General features: G+C 45.0%; 1 protein-coding gene across 1 annotated transcript in view; it reads right to left on the reverse strand.

Moving 5' to 3' along the window:
* Nucleotides 1-21,862, reverse strand: part of CCDC187 (coiled-coil domain containing 187) — a 33,762-nt gene extending 11,900 nt beyond the window's left edge. Inside the window, exons 1-16 of the mRNA XM_056505328.1 lie at nucleotides 21,649-21,862; nucleotides 21,171-21,254; nucleotides 20,450-20,493; nucleotides 19,601-19,694; nucleotides 18,901-18,970; nucleotides 17,864-18,453; nucleotides 16,010-16,108; nucleotides 13,437-13,565; nucleotides 12,458-13,125; nucleotides 12,003-12,094; nucleotides 11,244-11,923; nucleotides 10,722-10,821; nucleotides 6,477-6,652; nucleotides 892-989; nucleotides 414-524; nucleotides 44-147 (exon numbers count right to left, since the gene is read on the reverse strand). Coding sequence (XP_056361303.1) covers nucleotides 44-147; nucleotides 414-524; nucleotides 892-989; nucleotides 6,477-6,652; nucleotides 10,722-10,821; nucleotides 11,244-11,923; nucleotides 12,003-12,094; nucleotides 12,458-13,125; nucleotides 13,437-13,565; nucleotides 16,010-16,108; nucleotides 17,864-18,453; nucleotides 18,901-18,970; nucleotides 19,601-19,694; nucleotides 20,450-20,493; nucleotides 21,171-21,213 — 3,098 coding nt within the window. The 5' untranslated portion in view covers nucleotides 21,214-21,254; nucleotides 21,649-21,862. The remainder of the gene's footprint in view (nucleotides 1-43; nucleotides 148-413; nucleotides 525-891; nucleotides 990-6,476; nucleotides 6,653-10,721; nucleotides 10,822-11,243; nucleotides 11,924-12,002; nucleotides 12,095-12,457; nucleotides 13,126-13,436; nucleotides 13,566-16,009; nucleotides 16,109-17,863; nucleotides 18,454-18,900; nucleotides 18,971-19,600; nucleotides 19,695-20,449; nucleotides 20,494-21,170; nucleotides 21,255-21,648) is intronic.
* Nucleotides 21,863-23,381: the final 1,519 nt, after the last annotated feature.

The raw sequence follows: 23,381 nt of genomic DNA on the forward strand, positions 1-23,381 counted from the left end.
GGCCAGATCCTTAGACTGCCTCATTGTATCTTGCCTCCTGTACCTGCCAGCAGCAAAGTCACCTTCCAACCAGTGTCCTCTCTGTGTCTGCTCTGTGTGGTACAGTCTTGTCACAGCAGGATCACTGCCTCTGGAATTCCTGCTGTCCTGCACACACAGAAATGGTCACACACCTCAATGATCTATTTGAAAAGCAAAACATTTAAACCTTTTTTCCTCATCCTCTTTGGAAAGCCTCTGATTGTAGATAATGCCTTTCCTATGCCAAAATTCCTAAAGAGTTGATTAATTTATGGGCTGGGAGAAAACTCTGTGGGGATATGAGGGTAAGGTGGTAGAGCAGCTCACAAATTGCTGTGTATTTAGAACTGCTCTCATGAGAGGTGGGCCCAGGATCTGAAATCATAACTTACCTCTGCACCCAGCTGCAGCAGGTCCCTCAAAAACCTGTGGCTTTCCTCAACCTCTTGCTTTGCTTTCTCCCTCAGCACCACAAGCTGCTGTTTCTGCTGTTCCTGCTGGAGCTGTGGTAGGAAATGACAGATTATAAATGGTATCTTTAACCAGGTGACAGAACAGCTGAGAGCTGGGGGCAAAGGGCAGGACAGGAGCTGCACAGCCACATCCTGCTGCCCTGGGCAAGCAGAACAAATGCTGCCTTGGCTGCAGCACAGCAACATCTTCTCACCCACCAGGGCTATACTAAAGTCTCCAAACAGCAAATTATGTCTGGCACCTCACTTTTATAGTCCATAGGGTTTATCAACCTGACTCAGATCAGCTGGTGCCAACTGATTATGGCCTAAGCACACCTGAATCAGGGAATAGGCAGCACCTTTTCCCCTGGGGAACTGGAATTCCCTTTTCTCCTTACACTGGTTTCCCACTGACCTTCAGTCTGTGAGCCAGTAGTAGGGAGGTTTGCCTCAAAATGTCCATGTGGCTCCTGTGTTTGTCTTCCAGCTCTGTGCTGCCAAAATCTCCTTCACCTGCAGAAGTTGAGGGGATCATCACAAGGGGAATGTGTGAATGTGTACATTGTTCCAACTGCATTTTCCTTTTGAATCCTCCCTGGACCTACTTTTGGAAGCCTCCCAAATCTGACATCTGCCTTTACTCCTGAAATAACTTCTCTGCATCCATTCACTTCTACCATAACTGTAGAAGGAAAATGTCAGTACCTACATCCTGCCAAGAAATGTGTGAGCATAAAGTCCTGCAAGTATTGGGAACTGGCAGGGCTTGAGGGTCTGTGACAGGAGAGAGGATTGAGGAACAAGTTCCTGTTCTAAGCATGAATTTCAGTGTGGACTATTTTCATTCTTGATCCCACTGTTCCTTTGCTGCACCAACAGGATCAGAGCCACTGAGTACATAAGAAAAACTTCCCAACCTTGTGACAAGGTTTCCCAAGTGACAAAATGTCACTTCTTTGGGAACTCAAGCAGCATCCTGCTTGACCCCTCCATCTGTATTGGGATGCAAGCTGGTTCTTCTCTCTTTTATCACAGGGGGACACAAACTCCTGGAAAAAAAAGCTTTAATTTTAAAGTGGGGAAGTTTTCCCTCTTGCTCCAGGTGCACTGTTTTCATTGCTATTTCCTTATTGCACCTCCCCTGCCTGTGTGGGACAGTGCAGCTGATATGTTTACCAGCAAAATGTTCTTGGCTGCTTGAGCTTCTCAGATGAATTGCTCAGCTTATGCAAACAGGTTGTGTGTTTATTCTGTGCTGTGCCACTGTCACAGCAACCAGAGTCATACAAGAATTGAAGTGTGGGTCATAAATAGAAATAGGTTTGATTTGGAAACTCGAGATAAAATCTCTGTCTCTATCCAGGTCACCTGAATCAAAACTACCCCATGGTGCAGGATAAGCCCATGACATGCAGAGTTTGTTTTTGTTTTACAGATTGAACAGAAGGAGCAGAGATGTGGGCTTGTTTGCATGCCAGGATGGGTTTTGTGTTGTGAGTGAAATAAAATATTAAATCTTTGAGCCTGGTGCAGATTTTCTATTAGAATGCTGCTCTGTTTTTAAAAACAGCTTGATTGCAGATTTCACTTTCCTCCTACAGTGATATTATACAAGACTTCTCTTAACCCCCTCCTTTTCAGAGTCAACAGACTGGATGGAAATCTCATCCTTTATTTTGGTATTGAGCCTTTCCTGGTTTTGGAGGGTGGTTTGAAAAGGCAAAATCATACTAAATTATCTAGACATGCCAAATTCAGGGTTCATCTTTTTAGAAAGAATTTTTGCTTTAGCCAGTCTTTCTAATTTTGAGGACTGAGTCAGACTCTTTAATGCTGATAGTTAACTAGAGATGATTTTGTGCAATGACCTATTTAGGAAAATGGAGTGGACGAAAAAGCTGGGTTTTGTACAGGGAAGTTTTATTAGTGGCTTTAAGCAATGCAAGAGAAAAAAAGACAAGTGAACAATTCTTCAGTGGGTCCACAGACAGCACTTTCAAAAGCTCCTTCAATAACAAATAACAAATAAGGTAATTCTATTAAAAAAGTTACAAGCTATATTTATTGATGCTAAGTTGTCTGAGTAGCTTTTAATACTAATATCTAGGCCAGTCAGAAATATGATCATCTATTAGGATATAATTTAAAACCTGACAAATATTTTCAATTTTTGCCTCAAATTGAAAAATACTGTTATTGTTCTGACCAAAGCCCCACCAGTGATATTGACCTCAAAGTGATTAAAAAGTTTGCTCTGATCTCTTTTTCCTCCTTTTGAATGCCATTTTCCTAATTGTGGCTATTTCCAGATGCATTTCTTGTGTTGTAACATCCTGCATTAAAGAAAATACCATCTGGCTAAACTTCACGTCCTTTTAGGTGATGATGAATGGCATTTACTGCCTACCCAGATAGCTTCAATGTGCATACACTCAGCCTTGTGAAAAAAAAAATGCTATTTATTAAATCACTTTCCGCTGCACCTGCAGAATCTCAGCAAAGCCCTGTAGAATCTCCCTGACATATAATTAAAAAAGCCAGGCTAAAAGTCTCATTTTTCTAATCACTTGAAGCAAGGCAGAAGCATTTACTGCTGCTTTACTCAAGGACAGCTTTTTCTCTTTCTGCCCATGTCAGCAATCAGACCAGCCCAGTTATAATAAAAAGACATACTTGCAACTTTAGCTGTAAGCATGACTTGGTCTGCATTATTATTTGGAGGTGTAGGAATGTGGGGTGTAAAGTGTCCTGAAATGCTGCTGTGGAGTGGAGCAGCAGATCCAGAAGGAATTGCCCCATTTGCCCCCATTTGGGCAATCCTTCTCTCCAAAATTACAATCTTAGCTCAATTGCTTTATTATTTCAGGATGCTCTCCAGGTCAGGTGAAGTACCACCCAGATTTCAGCAGTCTGTGCAGGAAAGGAGCTGCAGTGATGACAGGTGAAAGGGGAGGAAGAAGAGAGGTTTGGTAACTGCTGGTCACAGCTGAGAAATGCAGCACAGGCAGCACAGGCCCTTCAACAAAGACCTGTGAGCCAGGAGCAATCCCCAAGCAGGAGACTCTAAACATGAAGGCTCTGCCTGTTCCCTCAGGAAATCCATGGGCTGAACTGCCCTTGGACAATCTGTATTTCCACAGCTGCTAAATCAGGTCCTTCTCTCCTCTCCAAACATGTCTGGTATCCTGCTTGTCACTGAAGAGTGGCTGCTTACCAAACAAGGGGATTAAAGGGGCCTGTGCTGCTCCTGTGCTCTGCATGTTTTGTGTTTATCTAAATCCTCTGGTGTGGAGGGCTGGCCTGGGTTCAGCTCCAGCCAGATGTTGCAGCACATGGCAGTGCCTCACCCTGCTGCTGCCCCTTCTCACATGGAGCTGCAGGGCAGCTCTTGGCTCAGGATAGCAACAGAGCTGGGCCTGAACCTGGGCTTAACCAGAGTCCTGAGTTTCCATGGAATAGTCCTTCTGTTCCTCATCAACTATTCCAAACTCCCTCAGTCAATGACAACATCACTGCAGACAACTCCAGAGGTGCTGAAGGCAGGGCTGGAGCTCACTGCAGGTGTGGGAAATACAAAACAGGATTTGGGAGGGAACACAAAGAGCTGCCTTGGCTCAACACAATCCATCAGAGCACCATTAGCTGCAGCCATGCTGATACATTTCTGTGCTTATTCCACTAATTTAATAATTTCTCCCTCTTCTAGAAGCAAGAAGGCAGCTCCCTCTAGTGATACAAGAAAATATGTCAATCAGCAGTTTAGGGGAAAGATACATATAAACACACATTCCTTGTAATTCAGGTTAAAATTCTGCATTTTAAGAACAATGGAAAACATTCAATTTGTTCTCTCCTAGTGCAAATTATTTTAAAGCAGTAGCCATGATTAAGTTTCAACATTTAGAAAATGCTTTTTAATTAGTTTTATCTTAAATGTTGTTATCTCTCAAATACAAAAAAAAAAAAAAGGAAACAAAAAGTCTTGTCTAATGAAATGAGATTTCTGGCTCATTCAGTCTAATCTGGCTCAAAGGTCATTCCTTAGACTATAGGAAGGGGCACATGCAAAATATTGGGGTTTTAAAAAATCATATACTTCTCATTTAATAGAAATACAGAAATTCAGATACTATGGGCTGTATTCAGAGGGCATGCTGGAGTAGCAAGGACAGTACAGCTCATCTCCCAGCTCCCTGTGGGAGAGCCCTGGTGGTTTGGCAGCAATGACAGAAAGGTTTTATGCAGCAGTGTAATATGCAAAGCCCTTCCTTATCAGCTCATTGCTTATACCAAGATTTGTGCCTAAACTGATGAGAAATTAATGTAAGTGCAATGTGAAATTCTTCCCTACTCTATCTGTGGAGACAATTTTTGTTCACCACAGCATGAGCTTATAGGATTTGCAGTTCTGGTTTTATACTGACTGTGTTTAAAAAGAAAATTCAACAATTCAGGACAAGTTCACTGTCTTGTAGTCATGTAGTAAAGAAATATTTTGTGAATATCTTCTCTCTGCTTTAAGATGTTTGAAACGAAATTTGTCATTTTGCCAAGTGTGTTAGCTACAGAAAATCTTTCTTTGGCACAGCAGTGGGTGGTCAGGTGACGTGTGTCCCTCTGAAAGGTAAATATGTGCGTTTGGCAGCAGTTGTGGAGTTACACCTCATTATGTTGCGTGTGCACGGTGACTTCTGTGTCCTGTGAAAGGACAGAGCCAACTGCTGGGTGATGCCTCTGAGCAGACAATGCAGCTCTGAATGCCCCATCCCTGCTCAGGGTGGGGACACAGCCACTTGTGACCCATATTTCAAACCACATTGTGCTGAGCACGGCAGGTCTGTGCCTCCTGTGCTGCAGAGTGGCCGTGGTGGGAGTGCTGCTTCCCAGTGCAGCCTTGGGCTGGCAGCTCCTGCAAATGCCCAGGGAAGGGGAAGGTTTCTCCTGGCAGAGACACGAGGCAGCAGCTCCTATTGTTCCTGTGGTGAATAGTGGATGGCTGGGCCTTGCAGAATTGGGGCCCTCAGTTATTAATAGTAAATAAATAGGTTGTCTTTCGTTTAGGGTAAAACACTTCAGACAAAGGCCTTGCTGCCCAATCGTCTAAGAGATGCCCTCCTGGTCCCTGGGGGGGAGGGAGAAGCACAGTAAACAATGCTGGCTTCTCTACCACCCCAAAATCCAATATGATGTATAAAATGTTGTGAGGAAAACAATGAAGAATCCTTAATAAGAGCAAAGGCTTTTTGTAAGTACCCTCTTTGAGGAAAGGTTATCTGATCTTGTTCCTTTGTCTCAGGAAAGCCCTTAAAACAATGCACCATCTGCTCCTGTTTGGTGGGAGCAGGCAGAGATCTCTTCAGACAGAGCAGTCTGCACGCCACTTGTCGGCTTTTAACCCTTTCAGCCACAAACTTTCCCTGTTGCTGTGCCAACCTTTGCTCTGGGCAAAAGTGGCCATGCCCTGCACCCCTGACCAGCCCCCAGCACCCTGCAGCACATCCTCCTTTCCCCCTGCACCTGCTCATGTCCTGTGCCTTGATGTCTCTTGGTGTCCAAGCAGGGCAATATCCCACACTGCTCAGATGGGGGCATTATGAAGAGTTAATTGTCAGGTTCCCAGAGACCTTCAGGTGAAGCTTTGAGGTGCTGGAAATGTCTCTGAGCTAAATGGGGTTTGTTCCACCTGTAGCTGTCACTGTGAGCTGAATTCACACCTGTGACAGCACAGCATGGAAAAGGCAAAGAGCTTCTATTGCATTTTATGCAATTTTAATAATAATTCTGCATCATCTCTTTGTGCATGAATGTTGAAAGGACAATTTTTCATGCATTCCTTTTTCACCTTCAAAATCTGGAAGAAAACCATCTATTTGAAATTCCTTCCCACTCCAGAAGATTTTTCAGCCCTAGCCAGAACCATTAGCAATAATTCTTTTGCAATGAGGGACTGTTCATTCAATTGCCACAGCACAAGAAATACTTTGGGAGATGCCACCTTACCCAAGTCATGCTCAAAGCTGTCAGTGCTCAGAGTGGCAGAGGGCTGGAAGCTCAGGCTGTCCCAGATCCTCAGGCTCTCTCCAGGAGATGGGTTGGCCATTTCCTCTTGGTTCTGACCTTTCAAAACAGTCTCACATCCACATTGATCCCTCCGTGCTGTGAGTTCTCCCTGTGGGCTGTGTCAAGGTAATAACAACAATTACTAAGTTTTTGAGATGTGTATAAAGCAATCTCTTGAACTAAAAAAAAAAAAAGAAAAAACACAGTTATTTAATTTAAACAGAACTATTACATTTTGTCAAATGGAAACAAAAGGCTCCCTGAAAAGTCGTACCTGGCAACGAACAAAATCTCCTGTCTTGTACCTTGATGTTGTCAGGAAAGCCAACAACACTCATTTTTACCTACTCTAATTAGTGCTCTGAAAGAGCTGGGTATTTTTCAACCTGGTGGCAAATGCAAACAACAGCCTTGCAGTGTGGAAGCTTAATTTATGAGGGCTGCATTGTACAATCCGTGCCATTGTTGGGACTTGGTTGCACAATCCAGCTCTGAACCTTGGCAAAGAAATCTGTTTATAAACACAAAGTCCTCAGCTCTGTTCCAGTGTTTTTGGGACTTGTGCTGAGCATGGCTGTGGCCCAACTAAGATCTAGGAGTGATACATATATTTAAATATTTCAGAACAATGTCAGCACCAAGTCCCGCAGATGAAGGCCTCAGCTAACTGATTTTACTTTATTTTCATCTGTAACTATCTGAGCTTAACTAAAAAGATTAAGAAAGAAGGTGTGAAAATGGGCATTTATTGATCAAGCCTCAGCTGAACTACACACAGGGACACTGAAACACTGAAATGGTGACAGATGTTTTCTTTTTACAGAAAAATGAATGTGGAAATTTTTTTTTAATCGGCAATCAGCTTAGGGAAATCTTATTTCATTTTTCTCATTAATAAGCTTTTCTTTGTTTTTCATGACCCAGAAACTGCTAAAACGATTAGTACAGCTTGCACCAACGCATCTTGGATGTAGTCTTCAGAAAGTGGGAGCAAAGGTGGATGAGAGAGAAAGAGCAGAGGAAACAGGGATTTTTTACAAAGCAGTTCTAATACTCATTGCTTAAATGTGCTGAGTTTTGTCTCTGCAATTATGATGGTTTCTGTTTTCTTTTCTCTTGGGAAATGCCTACTCTGCTTGGGGAGACTGATGCCAAGGTTTGTGTCCTGGGAAGGGCTTCAGTGAAAATCAATGCAGATTCTACAGAAAATCTTGGGTTTCCACAGGAGTGGCCAGCAACACCTGCCCTCCAGACACAGCCAGCCCTGCATAAACCACCACAACTCCCAGATGAGGCTCTCTGGTTTGCACTAAAGCATTGCTGAGTCCACAGGAGGAGGCAGAGCTGTGATCCAACAGGTGACTCTCCAGCCACCACTCTGTCTTGGCCACTGAAGTCACCCAGAGCACTTTCAAATCTGAACTTACAGCAAAAATGGGATGATTTTTTTTGATTCTCGAGAATGCAGCCATTTATAGAGGCAACTGAAACAGAATAAGATGGAATTGCCCACATGTTTTCTGGCAGTTTGGAGAATTCCCATCAGTGAGTCATTTGCATCAGCAACAAATCTCCACCAGCCGCCCCTGCAGCCAGGGGAGCAGCCAGGCATGAAATGGGAACATTTCTGATGGAAACAGGCACCTGCAGGATTTGGTGCATGAACACGAGCTGCTGCTTTCAGAGCTATAATTAAACATGTAAACAGCAAACTGTGCTGTTGAAACTGGCTGTGGAGAAGGTCATGCTCAAGAGTGCTGGGTTTGGAGTGCTGGATGTTTTGTGTTTGTGTATGAGGCCAGCACACAGTCAGTTTTAACAGGTGGCTTTGTTCAGATGAGCTCTCAGAGAGAGAGAACTTGGTCTGTGGAAGTCAGAGAACAGACCCAGCTCAGCTGCTTTTACCATCATATTTTCTAACCCAGCTTTAGCTACATCAAAGAGAGCCTGTTCTATAGAAACAGGTTTACAAGACTGAGAACACAGCACTGATCCCTCCTGTTAGCACAGTGTGTGAAGTTCTGTGTGCAAGTTAAGAGACAGGCTCCCTTCACTGCCTGCTGACACTCCCCACAGAGAGTTCATGCACTCGAAATGAGAATGTTCCTGGAGCAGGAGAAATTACAGCCCTGCAAAGTTCCTCAGCCACCTCCTTAGAGCACACTGCTCTTTTATCTGGTGGCTTTCTGTCTGATTTATCTGTAGTGAATCAGTTAATATCAGATCAAAATACCTGTGTGCCAAAGGAATCATCCACTTTTGTGTCCTGTGAGTGTGCAGACTTCAGGAGAGGTGCAAAATCAGACTCTAGACTATACACAAATAAAAGCTGAGGACAAAAGACAGGATTTTACTCTAAGCCTTTGTATTGATTATGTACTTTACCAGTAGCTAAGGAAGGGTGAGGCAGGGTGGCCTTTCCTTTATATTGTCCCCTCACTGTCACTGCTGCTGCATCACAGGGAGCCCCCAGCCTACCGGGAGATGAGTCTGGAGTCATTCACAACACAGCCACACTTTCCACTTCTAATATCTAAATACCACAATATTTTATCTGCAAGTAGCTCTCCTCATCTTTTGAAGCAGCACTTGCAAGAAGGGTGTGATTTATTGTTTGAGAGGTTTTATTGGTGTTTTTTCCAGCGATGCTCTGAGGACTTTTTGACTCTGGCTGCTTTGCTTTCTCAGTAATTGCATTGTTCAGCAGATCAGTGCAATCTGTCTTATTTCTCCTTGGTTTGATGCATGTCCCTTACAGCTGGGGGGCTGTTCCTGTTGGCCCAGGGGGTCCTGCACCTATGACCATTCTTGTAAATTTGGGTGGTGTCAGGACAAGAGTGATGGAGCCCACGGCTGCTGGGCTGTGCTCCCCAAGGTGCAGTACAGACACAGCTCTGACTCTCTCCACTGCACACAGAGTGCCTGCTGCTCATGTTTTATACATTTGCCATTTTCTGTGCCAGAAGAGCTCCATAATCCTTGCAACTGATCTCTTGGAGCAGAAATCAGCCCAACCTTTGTGAATGTGGTGGTTGTGCACAAAGAACAGGGTTTTAACTCTTGGTAATTACTCCTCATAACTTTGATAAGCTCATCTGTCTGGACTTAGCTCTCCAATTTTCATTTTCCTCCTGTTAACTTTGCACTGTAAAGCTGTAAACAATCTTCTTGAAAAGGGCCTCTTTTTCCCACTAGAGAAGTTTATCTGCAGGTAGTCTGGCCCAACCAGCTCGTTCCCAGGCACCACCAGAGTGTCCGTGGAGCAGATCCAGGCCATTCCTGGATCCCACAGCTCCAACTCCTTGTCCTTGTCTCTGAACGGGACACTGGGGACACGGTGGCCAGTTTGTTGCACAAATGTCCTGTCTTTGGTCATGCCTGTTCAGGTCATATTTAATCTTCCAGGGCTCAGGGGATCTTCTCTTCTCTTCTCTTCTCTTCTCTTCTCTTCTCTTCTCTTCTCTTCTCTTCTCTTCTCTTCTCTTCTCTTCTCTTCTCTTCTCTTCTCTTCTCTTCTCTTCTCTTCTCTTCTCTTCTCTTCTCTTCTCTTCTCTTCTCTTTCTCTTTTCTCTTTTCCCTTTTCCCCTTTCCCCTTTCCCCTTTCTCTTTTCCCTTTTCCCTTTTCTCTTTTCTCTTTTCTCTTTTCTCTTTTCTCTTTTCTCTTTTCTCTTTTCTCTTTTCTCTTTTCTCTTTTCTCTTTTCTCTTTTCTCCGTCCCGCGGCTGCGGCGCCCTCCGGTGGCGAGAGAGCGTCACGGCAGCGCGGCCGGGACCCAGCGGAGCCGGTATCCGGCAGAACCGGGATCCACCGCTCCCAGTGATACCACTGCTCCCAGGAATCCACAGCCCCGGAGAACTCACCATCCCCGCTAATTATTTTAATTCTGTGTGGCACATTCAGCAGAGGATAATATATCCAGCTTTGTTATCCCCAGATTGCCAGCTACATGGGGTCACGTCTGTATTTCCTTTCTTACTTCTGGGAAAGCCAGAAGGAGGGCAGCAGGAGGATGTGTCCAAAATCAGTGGCGAAGCCACAGATAAAATGTCATTTCACAGATGCAATGAGAAGAAAGTGAAGCCTAGAAGATCCACTGCCCCGAGTCTGGCTCTATGCTGAATTGGTGCTCCTTATTTTAAATACATGCAAGGCACATTTAGCAGAGAAAATATCCAGTTTTTCTTACCTTCTAGTGAGGAATCTGTGAGCTGGAGAGGCTGGGCTGGTTATTGGCTTTTCATGCCATAGACTTATGTCCACCTTGGAGCCCTTATTCACAGGGAAACCTTTTAAAAAGACAAATGAAGACATTTAATAAATATGCTCTACATAGAAATGAAATGGCTCAAGCTTTGGCATCTATTCACTGCCCACTTATATGTGAGCACTTAATAGAGCTCTTCTTAGCCACAGGTTTCTATGGGCTTAGGTTTATAATTCTTTTACTTCTGGGAAAGCCTAGGCACCAGAAGTGACATGCCCAAAATTAGTGGCGAAGCCACAGATAAAATTATGAGATGTAGTTTCACATGTGCAAGGAGACAGGAGGAAAGTAAAACCTAGGAGAGCCACTGCTCAAGGATTTTCCAAGGCACAACATTTCTAATAAACAGACAACGGGAGATGAAGCTTAACCCCTGATTGTAGCTTTGAAACACCTGGGCAGTGGCACCCGAGCATCCCTGTTGTGCCATGTCAGAGGATTTACCTTGCACAGTGCTGCTCAGGTCTCCTGCAGAGCTGAGGTGACTCTGTCCTGCACTATGAGTGATCCAGGGCAATCCTTCCCTCTCAGCATTCCCACCAGGCAAAGGAGTTGGCATTTCCCTCTGTCTGCCCAGGGCTGCTGCTCCCTCAGTGCTGCCCCCCAGGCCAGTCCTGCCCAGTCCATGGCGTTCCCTATGGGATGTCACACGAAGCACATCAGGAGCTGTGGTGTCCAGAAGCATTTGTGCAGTCACTGTTCTCTCCTGCCCATCCCTGGAAGTCTCAGGTTCTGGGACAGAAGGAGGATCACTGTAAAGGTCCAGAGCTGTCTCTGTGGTTTGTTTGTCAGCACAGGCTTTAACCCAGCTGGCTGCACTCAGCCTCTTCCTTGCCACGTCAATCTTTTCTTCAAGTTCCCTGGACAGACTGTGAATGGCTCTCACTCGATCCTGTTTGCTTCTGTGTGGAGAAAGCCCAAAAGATGAGTCCTTGGAGGAAGGTTTTGCATCTTTCTGAGGAACAGCAAAGCTCAGAGGAAGTGAGTGCAGAGCTGGGGGAGAGCAGTCCCTCAGGTCTTCACATTTCAGGGGACAGGGAAACCAGCATTTGGATTCCAGTGGTGCTGGGGGACCTGATGCCTCTCCTTTTTTAGGTGGTTGAGCTGTTTCTAGGAGTTGATTCCTGTTAAAAAAGGCAAGAGAGATGTCTGCAGTGTGAGCTGAGAAAGAGGCTTCCTAGGATGCCTTCTATGTCTGAGTACCTGCTTGTGTGATCTTCAGGTGATGGAGGAGAGGATGTTTCATCCACCCAGGCCATGAAACTCCTTTCCAGCACTCCCTCACTGGTTTGCTCCTGAAAGAGAAGAGCCCAGCAGTGTAAGCACTCAACAGCTGGCAACAGGAGGATCATGTTTGGCCTTTATTCCACCTAATAATTTGCTCATGTAACTGGAAAACTGCCCACACCACACAGCAAACCTGTTCTTTTAGCTCAGGCACTGGAAATTTCCAGGTTTCTGGGCTAAAGTTGAGGGTTCCAGCCCTACTAATGAGCCCAGCAGTTTATGCCATAATTATAAGCTAACTGCTCTGTTTTCCTAGATAAAACTTTTTCTCCCTGGCCCTTCAAAGCATTGGTATGAAGTGTTTCATGCCTACATGGTGCTGCACTGATCAGGATTGGAGGGGTTTCAATCTGCCACTCCTTAGGACTTACCTGCTCAAATTCACACTGAGGATTTCCTTTGGCAGAACCCGTTTTCCCAATGGGTTTATGCATCTCATCAGGACATGATTTCTTCCCAACAGCTTCTTTTTGTTTCCTGTACACTTCTTGCAACCTCTCCTTCCTCATCTCCACAGCCTGAGCCAAAGATTTTTTCTCTTCGAGGAGTTTTTTCTTTCTTTCTGCCTTTTTTCGATACATAAATTCCCGAACGCTTTCAGGGCTGTAGGGGTGAGGTTTTTTAAGATTTACCCTCCTCTTTGAAGGTTGCTTAAGATTTTCTTTCTCAGACCCTTTCTGTCCCTGAGCAGATGTACTTTTTCCTCTGCTGCAGTTTCCTGAGGTGCTGGGCTTGGCTTTGTCTTTAGTTAATGAAAGTCCAGGTGAAGGAGAATGGATCCCTTGGGGTTGGTGTTTCACAGCATCTCTGGGGAGCCTGATGTGTCTGTGTTCCTCACAGGGCTGGCTTTGCAGGAGAAGGTTCCTGAGTGCTTGGTTTGTATCCTCTGTGGGTGCATTGCTGCCCCTTTCAGCCTTGCTGGGTGCAACCTCAGCTCTTTGTGCTCCAGGGCTCTTCCCCACAGATTCATTTCCCTTCACTCTGGAGCTGTTTTCCATCACTGGCATTGCCTCAAATCCTCGAGCTCCTTCCAAAGGTTCTGTGGGAAAGATTTGGAAACAACAGTGATGTAATTATTTCAGAGAGTAACAACTCCTGTATCTACAGTGTGCATCTCCTACCACAGCTCTGAGGACTATTGGCATGTCTGTTGTAAATTCTGTGATATTCAAGGGATAAGGTAAATCTGTAAAGGTGAAATTTGAAGTTGCAGTGGCCAATTGTTATTGCAAGAGCCATTAAAGAAAGATGCTCAGAAGGGTCTAGAAAGTTTTTGTTACAATTAGGTTTAATAAATCCTTTTTTTTCAGGTGTTCTAAATCAACCAGTGCTGTAGAGGGACAGCTGTACCAAAGGTTTTTGATGTGCTCTGCTCTCCAGTTCTGCTCCTCAAATGTGGAAGTGAAGGGGGTGGACCCAGCAGCCTTCTGGCCAACCTCTGACCTTCTCTCCATGCAGAAACACCAGGTAGATTCATACCTGAAACAGAGCTTGTATTTAATTTTTAAAGCCCCACATGTTCTTTGAAAGACTATTGTAACCCTCTCATTCAATTCTATTTAATGGGGATTTCCAGGAATCACACTCTAAGTGTGGGGAGATCTAAAAGTTTCAGCCAGAGCAGGTTTAAAATAAGAAGAAAGTTGGTGCTACTTTGATGATAAAATGTTTTTAAAGTACTCAAACTTTGGAGACTGCCAGAGTCATGAATCAGATGAGTTCATGAGTGTAAAATGTGAAGGTTCAGTGCTTTCCTAAGGCTTTACCAGCAATTATATTGTTTAACACTAGCAGTGTGTTCACACAGTTCTTACAAGTTTCACTTAGAAGCCACTGACTCCCAGAGGCCTCAAGAACACTGAGAAAAGGTCAGGACTTCCTGGGTACCAGCACATTTGAGAACTGAAGGGAAGAGGATAACAAAATTATTCTTTTCCTTGTGATTCTTCAAATACACCAGAGGAAATTAATTCCTTTTTAAACTGGTGAGAATCAGCAGGATGTGGTGTGGAAGAATCAATGGAGGATACAGGACAAGAGACAATGTCTAATGCAGAAATAAATGGTGCAGAATGCAGCACAAACAAATTACTCTTGCCTAATAGGTGGTGTCACATAATAGACAACATTTATCACTGTTTTACTTCATAATTTCAGATTGCATTCACAGCATGCCAATACTTGCACAATTATGTATTTATTTCAAACACTTCTCCAGCACAAGGTGGCTGAACAGGTACTTAGTTGGGTTTTGCATGGAAATTCTACCCCCTCAAAATCTCCCCCAATTAAAATACTCAAGTTTATTTTATAGGAAAGATTTTACTCTGAAATCGGCATCAGCCTCAGCTCATGTGGTTCTGTCAATGGATTGAGTCAGGTCTTTTGTGCTGCTGCTCATAACTTGTCTGTGTGCTGAGCTGTGGGCAGCAGGAGTCAGGGAAGCTGCTGGACACAAGGATTTCCCAAGGGAGATTCCCCTGTGCTTTGGGAACAGTGTAGGGCAATAGCTTCTCCTCTGTACACGGCCACTGAAGGAGTCACAGCCAACAACTTTCATTTCTTCACTGGCAGCACCTCTGAGCTGCTCTGCAGGCTCGTGTGAATCGTGTCACGGGGAGTGATGTTTTCCAGACAAGGAAGAGCTGCCCTCCCATGGGGCTGAAGTCACTTCCTAGAATCCCATGGATTTCCTTTGGAGGGAATTATCACCAGATCAGTCCACATCAGGAGCACAGAGGGAATTGCCAGATTCTGCTGGGCTCAGGAGGGCTGGGATCCATCTGTGTCTTTAAGGAAACACCTTGCTCTGTCACTTGGTTTTGTGTTCAGCAGTACTAAAAATGCATTTCTTTTGTACCCTGTCTTAGCTCCTCTGAATGCACCAGACAAATTAATATGTGGATCTAACAATCTTAGCCTCACCATGTTGTTTATTTCAATTAAATCTTCTTTTTATCTGCATCATGTTCATTAACTACAGCAACTATGATGCTAAAGTTCAAGAGCAGCCTGCATTCCTGATGAGAACAGTTGATAGAAGAAACTCTTTTGATTTAAATATTCTCCTGGGTTCTTTCCCTACCTACGAACAGATGAATATTTTATAGCCGTGGTGACTTAATTTTTTGTTAACTACAGCAAATTTATAATTCATCAAATTCCTGAGTACTCTGGCTCTGACCCCTGCCCCTCATTCATCTCTTTGTAGCCCTGCCTTGGCTCTTTCAGTGACAGAAACTAATAGCCAATAAAGACACCATGACACTGGCAGTTACAATGATGAATGCTTCATGTGGCATGGTCTTATTATGACCCACTCTCAGAGGAAGAGCAAGCCATTTTTCAAACAATCCATTAAAACAAAAAAAAAAAAAAAGGAAGGAGAAGGAAATTATTACATATTTCATGCATTTTAAATCATACTTAGGGACTAGAGCATGCTATGCTGATAATTCCATCTGGATTAGAGAGCTTGGATTTTTTTTATTTCTGCTTTACACAAGATACTTGGGAACTTGGCTGGTGTGAAGTACAACTCACAGTACTTCCAATTCTTCCCCACAACATCTGAATGCAACCATTTCTATGCAAAGCTATAGCATTAGATGGCTAAAATGACACCAGGATTTCAAATCTGCCCTTAGAAATACCTAAGGACAAATAAATCTGAGGACCAGAAATTGAGATTTGGATAATTTATCTGACTTTTCACTGCCTGGATTCAGTCCCTGCTTGGCAGGCCAGGAAATCCCTGCCTTTGGTGGCACCCTTAATTCATTAGGGAAACAGAACTGAATAGGTAGCAGACAGGAATTATTTTTCATTTCTGATGATTTTTAATCCTGGCAGGTCTGGAATTCAATTGCTGCAGGCAGTTCTGTCCATCAGTCCTTGTAATTTCTCATGGTTTTCATCCTTACCTTTCCCTGCCACTGCTCTCTCCAGAGCACAGGACTTGGATGAAAGCTGCCTCTGGTGTTGTGTTTGAATTCTCCATGCTGAGCTCCTCTCTTTTTGGTCTTTAATCAGGAGGTGAAAAAAAAAAGAAAACACAGAAAAGAATCAGCGTAGCTAAAATGAAACTTGCTGAACCCAACAATCCAATCCCAGCCCCATTCCCTTAGAATGCAAAAGAAGGAGTCTTTTTATTGAAACTGGTCACCAAACATGCAGGACTCCTCCTTTATTTTATTTTGTTGTATAGATGACCCAGCAAAGGAAGCCATGGCCTGGATCCTTCCCTGAGGCTCTGTCCATGACCCTGCCTGTCCATACAACACAATAAACAGCCCTGCCCTAAATGCTGTGCAGTGAGACACCTCCCCTTGGTGCCTCTGGAGATCCAGGCCAACATTTCCACCCAGAGCAAACCCTGAATACCTGGGGAAGTTCCCAATTATGGTACCTCATTGCTAACCTGGGATCTTTGGGGCTTTTTAATAATCCCTTCCTTGCCCAGGGATGCTAAATCCTTCTCTGCCTTGTATTCTTCATCAGGCAAGGAGAGAACAGGGTTGGGTTCAGAAAAAAACTAAAAAACTAAAACCCAGAAAACAAATGTTTGAGAGCCATTAGGCTACAAGGAGCTGTGCAGATGCTGGCATTCAGCAGCTGAGCTCTTGCATGTGTGGAAAGCAGCACTGGGCCCCCAAAGCTGGGCTGCAGGTGTCTGACAGAGGGAATACTTGGCAAAGAAGCTGGGCCACACTTCTTTCAGCAGCAGAGTACAGCAAAGTGAAACAAGATGCAGTGAACTGAGTGTCTGGAGCTGTTAATCCCCAGCCTCAGAGGCTGTGTCTGTCCCACAAGTGGAACAGTTTGTCTGGCAGTTCCCTCACTCAGTTATGTAAAATGGTCTGGGTTAAAAACAAACTAAACAAGCCTTCCCTTGGGAATGTCCCAAGGAGGCTCAGCCTGGATTGTGGTCTGGCTTCTGGCTTTGGGAGGGGTAACATCAGGCACTGGTGACACAAAGTGCAGCTGGAAAGGAACACGTGGCTGGCACAACATCCCTGCAAAAGGTGGCAGGGAGCAAATGAAGGGAAACGCCCCTGGAAGCTGGCAGGGTGTGCCAGGGATGCCAGTGGCCAGTGAATTAACACTAATGCTATTACAGCAATGAGATTTATTACGTGAGGCTTTTCAGCTTGGCTCCTCTAGTCCTGTATTCCCTCAGTAATCCTCGATTCCATTCCTTGCTCCCAGCAACCCGAGATCTTGAACCACACTAAACTAAAGTGACAGCTGTAGATGGATGGCTCTTCAGCCCCAAATTTAGCAGCAAAGCAGGATAAGAAGGTCTAATAATATTTGCTTTCAGATCCACACCACTGAATGAACTGTTAAATCCCCTGTAATGCCTCTGAACTACACAATTCCTGCTTTAAATACCTGTGGTGCCTTTCCTTCCTACTGTACTGCTGGCTCCTAGTCCGTGTTTTATATGTGGCAAAAGGAAGGATGTGGGAGGAAAGGGGAGGAAAAAATAGATTTGCAGCAAATTCTTTACAATTTTGAGGAAATGTATGAATTTGTGTGTGCTGGGGAATAGATCTAGTGGGGAAGTGAACTCAGTGAGCAGGGTGGGATGCAGAGCACAGGGAGGTTTGGACTTTTTGGACTTATTAAATGGATTTATCACAAGAACATGGGTGATGTCCCCCAGATACCACAGGGAGGGGTGGAATCTGTGGTGAGTTATTCAGCTGTGCCAAAGCACTGCTTGGGAATACCCAGTTCCAGCCTTTCTCCATAGATTCCAGCCCACCACTGACCTCTGAGAGCTGGAGCAGGAGGAGCAGAGGCCACTCTGCAGACCTTTCTTTTCAGGGCTCTCTTTGGCAGGGGGTCTTTAGCAAAAATCAGGCGCTCCTGCTCCCTGGCTGCTGCTTGCTGCTTCCTCTTCTGCTCCTGGATCCTCTTCTTGAGCTGCTCTAACTTATTTTGGGGTGATTTTCTCCACAGCTCTTCCAGCTTCTGATCTCTGGCCTTGCTGGCTGCTGAAAGGAGGAATTTGGGAAGCAGGAGAGCCGTGGGCATGGGAGTGTTGCTGCCACACAGGACAGAGAAGGAGCTGCTCCTTGCAGGGGAGAGAGGTGGGTGATGCAGGGAGCAGGGAGATTTTTCCTTCTCTGCTGGGAATCCTCTTGAATATCCCAGCTCCCTGAAATTGTCCCTTCTTGGGCTGTCCAGGCTCTTTGCAGGTGCCCATGTCCCAGCTGAGCCTTTTCCATCCACAGCCAAATTCCTGGCAGGGGTGCAGCGTCCTGAGGCTGCCCTGGGGGACAGAGGGGACATCCTGGGTGGGCTCTCAGGCAAACAGGTCTGTGAGTGAGCAGGGGAGAGAACAGCAGAGCTCCCCTCTCTACAGAAAAAGAGAAACAAAGGTCAGTATGTAGGATTAAAAATTATTAAATTGGTCTAAATTAAGCACACTGAGATGAGTGACTGCTGAGTTTGTACATGCTCTGATGGTGACCTCAGCATCCCCACAGAATCAGCATTTTGCCAGTCACCAGCAGTCTGGCAAATGAAGATAATATTAGGGAAGTCCAGTGCAAACTGTGATCTGATATGAGAAATTATGAGCATGGGCAGAGAACTGATATCAGGCACTGCCTTCCTCCACTGCCTTGTTGGTCACAGCTGAGGGAGAAATTGTTTGGTGATTCTTTTGTTCCTTCTTTTCCCCCTAATAAACAGTAATGTGCTAAACTTTTTCTGAAGTCCTGCATCCCAGAATTTTAAATCCCTTTATGTGTGCCTTCACCAGCTCACCCCCCAAGTGCTGTACACTCAGGTTATTATTTACCTGTGGGCTGGAGCAATCTCATTGCTCTTTTTCTCACTCAAAGCTGTTTCATCTTTGCTCCTCTCGCCATCTACAGCACATCAAAACTATGTCAATGTCAAAATGTCATAAATATTCCCTAACCATTAAAATCAAAGAGCTAAGTTGACTGGGGACTAACCCCCAAAAAACCTGGCCCATAAATATTAAATACATATTAAAGGCTGGCAGCTGAAACTGTTCCCAGCCAATAAACCACCTCAGAAACAAATATTTAACTGATATAAAAATAACAAGGAAAGTCTGTTCTTGTCATTTGTTTTCAAGAACATTCTTGAATTGGGTTAAATTTTCTTCTCCCACTTCATCTTTTAGAAACTATTTTGAACACATTATGTATTTCCTGCCAAAGTTAGCAAACAAAATGCTGCATTTACATAATTTCAGGTTATCTCTGGGGAAGAAACTCTTAGAGGAGAAGCACAGGGAGCTTTTACTGTGCTGTAGCTGGTGGGTGTTGATGCTGCAGCTTTTGCCTGAGCTTTCCCCAGCAAGGTGTGACTTCCTGTGCATTGTGGTATTTTTTTCTGGGAACACAACAGAAAGCTGATGAAAACACACACTTGTCTTAATAAAGAGGGTTTTTCACTATCTCCTGTCACCTTCCCTCCAGCACCACAGCAGTCCCATGTCAGCAGTTTCCCAGTAACTCAGAACTCACCAAAGCTCTTTTCGTGCCAAAGCTTTCTTCTGGCTGCCTGGGATTTGGCACAGCTCCACGTTTGATGATAAAATTTGTTTTCAATCCTTTGTAGCTGTGAAAAAGCAGATTTTTCTTTTGAAGGGAGACATATGTTTTGGGTTTTTTCTGGACTTGCTTTTTGCTGGCATCCACTGCTTCTCTGATTAGTTTTGCAGCTCCTAGTTACTGTGTAAATACTGGCCTGTCTGAGCATGTTCCATGTGGCATTTCCTACAGTTAGAAAGAATGCAATTGACTGGGAAGATAAGAGGTGAAATCACCTCTCTCCTTTATTTACACTGTGCATGTGTGCCTCAGATTTTTACTGATGTTTTTAAAAACAACTTAAGCTGGAGGTGACCCCAGCCAAGAGCAACTTCAGCAGTGGGATGCTGCTGTCAGGCCTTTGCTGGGCAAGCACCACCCCTGGATTGGGATAATATTCTGCATTTATCCAAGGAATGTCAGTTCTGATGGCAGCTGCTGTGCTCACAGCTCCATCATGTTCCCCACTAAGGATGATAAGACAGGGGGAATGCAGAGGATGTCCCAGCTGTTGTTCTGCTCAGGGCTTCAAACACAAGCAAGGCAAAGTTTTGTCTGTTCTTGTCGTGAACTTTGTGAGTGTTGTGAAAGTGGGTAAAATTCCATGCTTTTCCCTTTATCCTCTTTTTGTTATTTAGCAAATAAAGAGGTGATGTGTTCACTGGGAAAAGACAAACCAAGTGGAAGGTTCACATTGTTTTCAATGGCAGTATTTCCATGGAATTTAGCTGAGAGAAAGAGATAAAGGTGTGTGACAGCAAGTGCTCCCTGAACTGCACATACCACTGCTTTGGCTTCCTGGAGACTCTTCCAAGCCAAGGCCACAGCTGTGGAATCAAGAGATGAAAGATACTTTAGCATCTCTTCACTACTGACAGTTTGCCCTCATGCCCAAGCCAGAACAGATCACTGAGCTGAAACACAGAACTGCTCCTGAAAATTGTGTCTGGGATGCTTTTGTATCTCAGTGTGTGCTGAGTTCCCTCAGCTCTCTGTGCTTATTCAGCAAAATCCTTGCTGATATTAGCACATATTTTAAGAAGACTGAGCTGGATATCCCAATTCAATCCTGTTTGTAGTAGTTGCTTAAAAAAACCCCAGCCATACAGGATTAATCGTGAAAGAATGGCTCATGTCTTTTTATGGAAAAAAAATAAGTGACACATCAGATAGAGAGAAGCTCCTGCTGTGAACTCATTGAATACACTCAACAGGAACTGAGCTGTGATGCTTTCAGGCTGAGGAGGTTCACAGAGCAGGTTTCTTTAGAAAGCAGCATGAAATGGGGGTTGGTGTTGCTGGAAGGGCTATGAACAGTTACAGAGCTGCCCAGCACTCTCCAAACTTCAAAATATTTGCTCCATTGTGCCTGAAGTCACACAATCCAGATTAAACTAAGCACTAAAGTCTTTTCACAAGCAATAAATTCTTGGGTTTAAAATGAAGTTACACAAGTCTCTGCTATGAGTGTGCAGAGGAAAGTGGAAGCTCATTATCCACATACCAGTCAGAGGATCCAGTTCTCCACAGGCAAAGCTGCTCTCCATCCTTCAGCTCTGCTACAGCTCTGCTTACTTGGTCTCTGTATCTGAAACAACCACACAAAAGGACAGGCCACTGCTGCCCTCTGAGAACAGCCCAGGGCATTTATATGCTGATATAAATACAAATTTTCTCATCTCTTATAGCTGACTGCCCATAAAGAGCCTCAGCAATTACATTTTTGTGGTGTTTGCAAATGTTACCAGCTATTATTAATTTTCTCAGCGTTGTGAAGGAGTCATAGGAGAGATAGGGATATGACAGAGCTGGTAAATGTCCTGCTGTGGGTCAATTCACTTTGCAGAGCTGCCTGGGAGCTTAGGAATGGTCAGAGAGTTGAGAAAATCAGCTCCATCCATCCATCCATCCATCCATCCATCCATCCATCCATCCATCCATCCATCCATCCATCCCCTTGGTCCTGCCACTTCAACACTTACCTTTTGAAGGCTCAGCCATGCATGGACTGGAATCCCCACCTGGAGCTGTGCAAAAGCCCTTTGGAGATGATCTGCAGCCTTCCAAGAGCAGCTGGTCCCAAAGCAGAGGTGTGAGAGGGATCCCAGCACTGAGCTTCCACGTGCTGCTCCTTCCCTGGCTGAGCCACCCACAGGCTCCAGCTCCTGCTACCAGCTGGGGACACACGAGAGACACATCCCAGGTCAGCCCGAGTCCCGGGAGGAGGGGGAGGACCGGAGGAGTCCCACCAGCCCCTCCAGGGCTCAGCCATGGCCACACCTTTGTTTGTGCCTCTCCTCGCAGGGCGACAGCGGCCGCAGCGCAGGGGGGGGCTGTTGGGAGCAGAGCAGAAAACAAACAGCAACAAGAGGAGCCTGAATGCTGATCTCAGCTTGCAAACTCGTGGCAAGGTGCCAGCAGATTTCGTGTCAAGCCCTTGTGTCCTTTCCAGGGCGTTTGGCATCCTGGCAGTGACCACTGGCAGGGCTGGGTGGCTGCAGAGGACAGGGCAGGGTGACCAGCCTGGGACCCAGGTGGCAGCAGCTCTGCACTTCTGGGATGCCAGAGCAGGGACAGCGACCAGATGTCCCTGAATCCCCATCCCAGGGCATCTTTCCCCATGGCAGAGCAGCCCTTCCCATTCCAGGGCATCTCTCCTCACACCTTCCCCTGTGGGCTCACCCAGTGTTTGATCCTGCTCTCAGTCACACCTGAATCCCTGCTTTCAAGACAGCAGGGGACTGAATTTTTGAGTTCTATTAGGGAAAAATTTAAAAAAAGTTTCTGATCTTTATGATTATAAGCAAAAACTTGATAATATAAAAGAAATGTATACTAAAGTCTCAGGTGAAGCTTTTCTTCCTTTGTGGGTATCACTTATTTTAAGCATCACAATTTTTTAACTGTATTTATTTGAAATCTGGGCTGTAACCATTCAGGTTCTCCAGGTTTTGGGTTATCCAGAGGGAACAGTCTGACAAACCAACAGCAGAGGGCAAACACAGCCTGCACACTGGAGCTGCAGCACACTGATTGGAGCTTCCCCGCCCCAGTTTCTGCCAGGACAACCCAGGGAGGGGCAGGTGCCACCTTGGGCAAAGGCAGCCTGGACTAGGAAGCAGCAGCAAAACTCTCACAACAGCAGCAATGCACTTTCCTTTTTGTTTTCACTCTTTTAATGAAGCATCTGATGGACTTCAGTGGGCTGTGATGTCCTGGACTGAGGCCTGACAATGCATTTCTTACAACTCCTCAGAATTACCTCTGCAAAGCCATAAAACACATTTCTTCTTACCCCACTTACTGCTGTTGTAAGGCTCTGTATCCTCCCATCTCACTGCAGAGCAGAGCCAACTGCATGCTGTTCCATCAGTACTTTGGTTCATATTGAATCTGGCTCCTTTTTCTTATATCTTCAGTTATTTGTTCATTCTTTATAACTCTACAGATTTGCTTCTAGCAGCAGTGTCAGGATTGTGAGTGTTGGTTATTACTGGAAAGCTCTCAGAGGATGGGGTGAGCACTGGCACCACATCCTCCCATGCCCACGCATCCCTGTGGTCTCTGAGGAGTCCTCTTGAAGAAACACACTCAGCCTGATCTAATCAATGTCCCTGCTCAGAGCCCGTGCTCAGACACCCCCAGAATTTCAGCTTTTCAAGCCTAACCAAACAAGGAATTCCTGAGCTGCAGGCTGGAGTCACAAAGTTCCCGT

This window comes from Oenanthe melanoleuca, chromosome 17 (genome assembly GCF_029582105.1).
Source record: "Oenanthe melanoleuca isolate GR-GAL-2019-014 chromosome 17, OMel1.0, whole genome shotgun sequence".
NCBI lineage: Eukaryota > Metazoa > Chordata > Aves > Passeriformes > Muscicapidae > Oenanthe > Oenanthe melanoleuca.